This window comes from Phyllostomus hastatus, unplaced genomic scaffold (genome assembly GCF_019186645.2).
Source record: "Phyllostomus hastatus isolate PE091 unplaced genomic scaffold, TTU_PhHast_1.1 phas_contig_159, whole genome shotgun sequence".
NCBI classification, from domain to species: domain Eukaryota; kingdom Metazoa; phylum Chordata; class Mammalia; order Chiroptera; family Phyllostomidae; genus Phyllostomus; species Phyllostomus hastatus.
Genome location: NW_025333640.1, coordinates 8,622,177 through 8,630,608, shown reverse-complemented (window position 1 = coordinate 8,630,608; position 8,432 = coordinate 8,622,177). Strand labels below are relative to the sequence as shown.

At 38.0% G+C, this 8,432-nt stretch overlaps 1 protein-coding gene across 1 annotated transcript; it reads left to right on the top strand.

Moving 5' to 3' along the window:
- The first annotated feature begins 881 nt into the window (after positions 1–881).
- On the top strand, positions 882–5,229 carry LOC123813620 (beta-defensin 43-like). The gene is made up of 2 exons (XM_045830682.1): positions 882–939; positions 5,075–5,229. The coding sequence occupies exons 1-2, from the start codon at positions 882–884 to the stop codon at positions 5,227–5,229; spliced, it is 213 nt and encodes a 70-aa protein (XP_045686638.1).
- Positions 5,230–8,432: the final 3,203 nt, after the last annotated feature.

Sequence of the window (8,432 nt, the reverse complement as noted above, 5' to 3'; positions counted from 1 at the left end):
AATCACTTAACCTGGAATGGGACCATCAAAGAGGGTACGAAAATCAAGTAAGATCATGAATGACAATGCACTTGGCAGCTTCAAAAATTGGTGTTCTTACTCATGTCTTCTTTAGGGATTCCCTAGGCTACATGTTCTTTTGTGCTCGTTTCCTCAGTGTCTATGAGGTAATTCATTGCCTTGTGTCTTCCATATTATTTGGTTTCCAAAGTTCACCTAAGGCCTATGGTTCCCTTTTCCCTTTTTGTTCTTCTCCCATTACATGTAGCAATGATGTGTAAACAATTTGTGGCACTCGAACTTTAGATATAAAAATTAATTGTTTTTATTCAGTATGCAGTACAGATGGAGAATTAAAGAAAAGCTTTTCTATGTCTCCTTAACCTGTGTGTACTTTTGAATATAATTTCATTGTTCAAGTCTGCTAATGTACATTCCCCAATATACTAATACAATATACTAATATATTTGAAATGCTCTTATATCCAGTGCTTGTCTTCCTATTATTGGGGAAATAAAGTGAATTATTTTACTCTATAAATGTCACATTGCCCTTTACAGATCCTCCAAAGACCACAAAACAGTGACTTCTCAACAAAATACCTCTGCTGCTTTCACCATGGCCTCCCCTTCTCTGTAAGTGCCATGCACCCCACTGTCATTGCCAACACCCTGTCAATATTTAACAAATGTGCTCACTTTGAATACCTGGTAGTCATGTTCATTGCATGGTGTCTCCTGATATGAAGGCTCACTGGAACACAGAGAAGTTCTTGCTACTGAAAGGATCAATAACCAGAAAGCATCTCACCTCCTGAGTACTAAATATATGAAGAAGTTCTCTTCATCCCAGCTACTGATTCTAAGTCACTTATTCAACCATGAGGGTCTTGCTTTGCATCCTTGGAGTCCTTGCCTTGTTTTCCACGGTTCCTCCAGGTAAGATGCAACCCTTTCTGCCAGAGTTATAAAAATATAAATGAAAGAGAATGCAAGGTCTTCCAAGTGTTTGATAATAAATTAGACAAGAGCAAATGGTGCTGTCCAAGGACAAGTGTGAGGGGAGGGCATTGGCTGCTCACAGGAAGGGAAAGCTGATGCTACCACATCTGTGAGGTGGTGCCTGTTGGTGATTCAGCCTATTGTGAAATCTAACTTGAGATGGTGCTTGCCCTGAAGATGGTGGAAAGTTGTTCACAGAACATACACACACCAAAAGAGGAGAGGAATTGAAAAAATGGAAAGAGAGTGGTGAGTACAAGAAGGGCCAGGAGTAAAGAGGAAGCCACTCCAGCATAATCTGTGGTTCACAGGACCACAGATTTGGATCCCTTCTCTAGGTAAGGGGTAAAGACCTAAATGAAAATGACTTTGTTTTGGGGGAGAGCCAAGATTCTACCTGAACACTTACCCAAATAACCAAGTACACAGGCATACTTATTGAATAATCAATCCAACTTTCTCAGATTAATTTTAAAATCCACCAATACTATATAATAAGTACATATTAATCTTTGGACTTTAACAGGGATTTATATTACTGTCTATTGACTTATTTATCTCTCCTGATGCATATACTACCTTAGAGCACATTTGAATACCTGGAAATTTACAATATTCTTCATTATTCTTGGTTTTTTAATATTTTTATTGAGATAAAATGCACCATAAAATTCACTCTTCCACAGTGTAACACTTCAGTGGTTTTCTATATATTCATAAAGCTGTGCAGCCAACAGCACTCTCTAATTCCAGAACACTTCTTCATCACTCCAAACAGAAACTCCATATTCATTAGCAGTCATTCCCCAGCCTGCTCTCCCCTCACTTCACACCCTGGCAACCACTAACCTGCTTGCTTTCTGTCTCTATCAATGTACCTTTTCTGCAAATTTAATATAATCATACAATATGTGACTCTTTGTATCTGTTTTCTTCCAGTTAGCATCTTTTTCAAAGTTCACCCCTGTTATAGCAACAGATGAACAGCATTCTAGTAAACAAATACACTACCTTTTAGTTATCCATTCATTATTGATGGACATTTGCATGGTGTCTACTCTGGGACTATTATGAAAGATGCTGTGTGGACATTTATGTCCAAGTTTGGGTGTGGACCCATTTCCAGTTCTCTTGAGTATATACCTGGCCACAGAACTGCTGTGTTACCCAGGTAACTCTATGGTGACTCTCTGAGGAATTGCCAGCAACGTTCCCCAGGTGCATGCTTTGTTTGACAGTTCCCCAGGCAGTGCATGGGGGTTCCAATTTCTCCACATGCTCACCGACACTTGCAGTTCTCTGTCTTTTTGATTAGGAGTCATACCAGTTGGTGGGAAGAAATACCTCATTATCATCTTAATTTGCATTTTACTTTGCAGTTAATTTCCAACATTAATGATGTTGAGCACTTTTCACATGTTTATTGGCCATTTGTGTATCTTCTTTGTAGAAATATCTATTCCAGGTTATTTATTCATTTTTAATTAGGTTGCTTCTATTATTGAGTTGTCAGTTTTTTACATATTCTGGACACTAGAACTTTATCAATTAATAGTTTGCAAATAATCTCTCCCATTCTGTGCATTGTTTCTTTAAAAAAAAATTTACTGGATGTGTTGTCTATAGCAATGAGTATGATTTTAGTTTCCAGTTAAAAACAACTCAGACTTAATTGACTTAAACAATAAAGAAAATACATTGTTCCACATAACAAGAAGCCCAAAGGTTGAATGATTCTGAAATTGGTTCCTGTATCACCTCATCCACCCCATCAACTTGTGCCCAGAAAAGTGCCCAACTTGTCCTCAACCAGCTCCTCTGGAGGTCTGAACAACTTACCATTGCTCTAGACTTGATATCCAGACCCTCCAAGTGAAACCAGAGTAAAAGGAGGGCATTTCTTCTTATTTCAACAAGGAATACTCCCCCAGAAGTTCCCCTTAATGGGTGACATATGCACCCCAAAGTAATCACTGGAAAACAAATGGAGAACAATGCTATTGGGTTTGACTAGCAGATTTTTATGCCTAGGATATCTACAAGAGTGGTAGGCAACCAAACAGCCTTAGGATTCTGGCACCTAAACACATGGTGTATCTGTACACTACTCTTAGTTTTGTCACATTGCTTTAAATTTTACATAAGTGAAACTGTGTAGTAATACTTTTATGTCTAGCTTACTTCACTCCATGATATTATACTTATGAAATTAAACTATGTTGCTATGTGCAACTATAGTTCATTAATTTTTACTTCTGTATAATATTCCATCAGAGAAATATGCCAGATATATGAATGTATTTATTCATTTTACCATCAATGAGCATTCAGGCTGTTTCCAGGTTTGGCCTGCTATGAAGACTATTACTGCTAAAAATTTCATTAAATGAGTCTTGTTGCATATGTGAATGAGTAATTATTGTGTCTATATTGGAATGAAACTATTTGTCATAAGGCATGTGAAATAATGCCAGTTTCCCAAATAATTGAGCAAATTTACACTCTCCTCACCAGTATACAACAACTCTCAAAGATCCATATCCCTACCAACAGTTTCTATGACCACGCTGTTAAGTTAGAGCCATTCAAACATTTGTATGGTAGTAACTGAGTGTAGTTTACATTTAAATGTATACATCACTAACAAGATTAAGGATATTTGCATTTGTTGCATGACCATTTTAATATCAATTCTGCAAGAACCTTTCAAGGATTGTGCCCATTATCCCATTGGTATTTTGTTATTTTCTTAGTGATCAGTAGGATTTCATTATAATTCTGGATGCCAAGTGTTTTATTGTTTCACAAGTATTTTCTGTTTATGGTTTGCCTTTTCAACCTCTTTACCATGTCATTTTATAAACACACACTTGATGATAAATTATTTTCTGAGCATCTAGTCCCTTTCTGGAGAGCTATGCTCAATAAAGCCCAAGAATCTCTAGGTGCGATTTACTATCTCATTTTCAATTAATGCCTTGCTCCTTCTGCTGTGACAATTTGTACTTCAATAGCTTGATAACTATCTGATTTTTCTCACTGTGTTCTTTCAAGGAAAGGCATTTGTCAAAGTGCCATATCTTTCTTCACTGAGGCCCTAAGCTCTGTGGAGATAAGCTCACTTCAACATTCACCTGATGCCCACCAACCCATGCCCAGAAGGCAATGAACTTTCTTCTGACCCTTCCTTGGATGAGAGACAGACACGTCTGGGAACCAAAGTGAGAGTTTATGGCTTATGAGATCTCGTGCAGATCTCAGAACCATCCTCAGTGAAGGACGCAGGAAAACTGAAACCAAGGCTCAGTGCCCTCTGCCCCCTTCTCCTTCTCAGTTGGTGATTTTGTTTAATAAACCAAGAAAGTAAAGGGAACAAGGGATAATTTTCCTATCTTTCCAATGACCGTCAAGCTTCTACTTTCAGCTTGCTCTGCCTCCTCTTAATTCTCTGCTTTAAGGTAACCCTTATTCTTATACACTGAATTGTATCCCCACTCACTTTTTAAGAACTTCACTCTTGGCCCTGGCTGCTGTGGCTCAGTGGATTCAGGGCTGACCTGTGACCAAAAGGTGTCCAGTTCAATTCCCAGTCAGGGCACATGCCGGGGTTGCAGGCCAGGTCCAAAGGGGAGGGCGCATGAGAGGCAACCACACAGTGATATTTCTCTCCCTCCCTTCCCCTCTTTAAAAGTAAATAAATAAAATATTTTTTTTTCAAAAAACGTTCTTTAAAAAAAAAGAACTTCACTCTTGAAATTAAACATTCTTTCTCATATCATGAATCCTCACCCCTAAGTGGATGTTCCCTTTGAGACAGAGATGTGCTGTAATACTTCTCCTCAAAAGCCCTTCCCCTTTTCAACTACTGCTTCATCTACCTACTGTCTTGACATAGAAGACATAGTCACTTATCTTTATTCAATATCTCCACTTTTCTCTACTGCAATGGTCTTTGTTATTTTTATTAAGCAAGTTCTTTGATGTTGCTGTTTTCATTTATTATGAAGTGCATTCAGCATTAAAATATACAAATAAGTAACATAGTACAATACAATGTCTTCTCTTTTCAAAGCTGGAAGCACGTTCATTAATGACAGATGTACTTCAGCACACTACAACTGCAGAATGAAGTGTAACGCCAATGAATATGCAATTAGATACTGCCCTGACTGGAGCATCTGCTGCAGAGTGAAGAAAATTGAGGTTCAGAAAAAGAGGAAATGGTGAAAACTAACTCCATCTTCTTCAGACTCCAAGGAAAGAAACTAAAAATGAATGAGATCACCTTGTCTAATAAAAATAATGGCTGTGATGGGTAATGGAAATTTATAATTATGTGGAGATGGTCAGGTTGAAGTAAATATAAATTTTATGAAAGCTTACTCTCTATTTTCATCTGTACACTGGTTCATTAATTTCCTCAGTTGATATCCACAACTGCTTTGCTATTTCATCAATAGAACTATATCCCACCCCACCACTTAGTAACTTGGGCAAATTCTTCAGTCTTTCTCTACCTCAGTTTTCTTATTTATGAAGTGAGATAATATCATGGTGTTATCAGAACCATATGCATTGATATATACAAATTCTTTTTAAAAGATTTTATGTATTTATTATTAGAGAGAGGGTAAGGGATAAGGAAAGAGAGAAAGAAAAGTGTTGATGTGAGAAAGAACCATCAATTGGTTGCCTCCCATATGCCTCCAATTGGGGACTGGCCCGCAATCCCCCAAGAGGGGACTGGCTACAACTCAGGCATATGACCTGACTGGGAATCAAAGTGGTGACTTTTTGGTGTGTGGGACAATGCCTAACCCACTGAGCCACACTAGTCAGGGCTATACATAAATTTCTGATCAATACTTGATCTCAGCATAAGCTCTATATGTTAGTTATAATTTCATGGATCAGAGAATGTGATCTGTCTTATAGCATTTTAGAATTTATTAAATCATTCTTTGTGATCTAAGATAAAATTGATATTTGTTCAAATTTCCTGTGATTTCAAAAATAAGGTATATTTTCTGTTTCTGAGATGATGTAATCTTATATAAACACAACGTATTTATGCAATACAATCATATTTTGGTAATCTAGGACTGGAGCCCTGGTAGCAAGGAGTAAGAGGAAAGAAGAGTCATACGGGTTTCAGAAGGAGAACTGACAGAATTTAATGAGAAGAAGGTATAAAATGTGATCTTGAGATTTCAAAACTGGCCAAGAGATGGTTGACAGTATAACTCACTAAACTAGAGTCCAGAGAGAAAGTAGGTTGGAAGCATAGGGAAAGCCAATAAAGAGGTGTTTTGGCATAAAGGGATATGAATATCAGGTCAGTGGGAACATTTGCAAAAAGTATAACTTTACTTTTTTAATAAGTGAACTTAACTCCTGTTACAAACCTCATCCTGCCTGGCCACAGAACCTGAAACAGAGTTGAGCGGTGGTGGGGCCCCTGCAAGATCCTTCATGAAAACGGCCTCCTGACCGTTGGTGGTCTTTTGTCACTAGTCAAGTTACAACTGCTGAGTTGCCTCTTATTCTTGATAAAATTCTTACATCTGTTTGGTAATTCCTTCGTGCATAAGATAATTCTGCTACTCAAGCATCATTCCCTCAGTTCAGAAGGGACTATGACATTGATCTCAGTCATTCAGGGATTATACTACTGCTCACTTCTCATGGGGGAGCCTTGTGAGGGACAGGGGGCCAATGATGTGAGGCTGCTGGAGGGAACCACACAATCGGTGCTGAGCTATGCTCTTAACACCTCTTTGAGCTGCACTTACCTAAGGAAACACTAGCGCATCATGTTCCCAGACTTGACCTGGTGTTTCTGACCGCCATTACCCCATTTCCCTCCTCTCCCAGCACCGGAGATAGAAACAGTGACCCATCACAATTTAAGCTGTTCTTCTTTTTTCACTCCTATACTCTCCTGCCTCTACCTTATTCAGGACTTCGTTTAGGAAAGAAACCATGCCCTTAATTCATCTCCATTCTCCAAAACCTATCATAAAATCTGAATTCAAGAGTTCCTGCCAGTGCCTAAGAGAACATAGTCTTGAGATGCAGACACCTGCTCTTGGTTTCTCTCTTTTGGAGGAGAAAGGTACACCACAAACCACGAGAAGCTGGAAGGAAGGCACAGAACAGATTCTTCCTCACAACTTTCAGAAGCAAACAATACTGCCAGGGCCTTGGTCTCAGACTTCCAGCCTCCAGAACTCTGAGACAATACATTTCTTTTGTTTAAGCCACCTAGTTTGTGGTATTTATTATGGCAGCTCTAGGAAATTAATACACCATACTTCTTTTTTATCTTATTTACTTTTATTTATCTTTTAATTACATTTATTGGGGTAGAATTGGTTAATAAGATTATACAGGTTTCAAGTGTACATTTCTATGATGCATGACCTGTATATTGCATTCTGTGCCCACCACCCAAATAATACTATTTGAGGTGAAGGGTACATCAGTTAGGTTGGTTGTGATAATCACTCCCCAATGTATATGCACTTCACATCATCACATTTTATTCTTTAGACACATACAATTTTTATTTTTTAGTCACACCACAGTAAAGCTGGGGAGGAGAAAGTCATGAAGAATGGTTGTGGGGGATGATACACTATTTTCATTCTCTTGAATATGATGATGTTTTCAAAAAAGTGGATATGTGTCAAAACTTGCCAACTCGTACACTTTAATATTTGCAGTCAATACTTTTATACCTAGTAAAAAAATTTATATCTAGTAAAGATGGTTTTATGTAGTGACAGTTATAAAACAAAATATCCTTGAGAGAATATTATGCAGCTTTAAAAAGATACTTATAGAGTTTATAATGACACAGAAAATACTTTTGGTATATAGCATTTTACAAAAGTAGGATACTTAACTACAAGTATATTAAGTGGCTATAACTATGCAAAAAGTTATTAAACAATAAGTGGGGCATAAATCAAACTTTCTTAAGAAACACACACATTGTCTCTGGGAGGTAGGGCTCGAGTATAACTTTTCTTCCCCTGTAATTTTTAATATTGACTAAATTTTCTAAAATCAGCATTTAATTTTTCTGTTGTAGCATAAAGAGCAAGCAAAATAAATTTCATTTATTTTAAAAAATAAAATGTCTATAGTTTTTTGGTCTCCGTTGGTGCTTTTGGGAAACCCACAGGTTGGGGACCTGTGCCCTTGTCAGAAGGAAAAGCTGTCAAAGAGGAATGGCTGTCAGTTTTCCCCTCCTACAAGCACTGCCAACTCAGCTGCCTCAGGAGAGATCAGTGTAGCGTACCTACCTGGAGCAGGACATACCCCAAATCTGAGCACTTTGTATGGGACGGTGTGTCCCATCTTCCCTTTCTGCTGACAGCCAAGATCAGAACCTGCCGCCAGCCTCCTCAATAGAAGATTTAGCC

Bases quoted from the DNA above. Each gene is read 5' to 3' on its own strand.
- LOC123813620 (XM_045830682.1), top strand. From the start codon at position 882: ATGAGGGTCTTGCTTTGCATCCTTGGAGTCCTTGCCTTGTTTTCCACG. The intron at 940-5,074 runs GTAAGATGCAAC...CTCTTTTCAAAG, and splicing joins GTTTTCCACGGTTCCTCCAG to CTGGAAGCACGTTCATTAAT.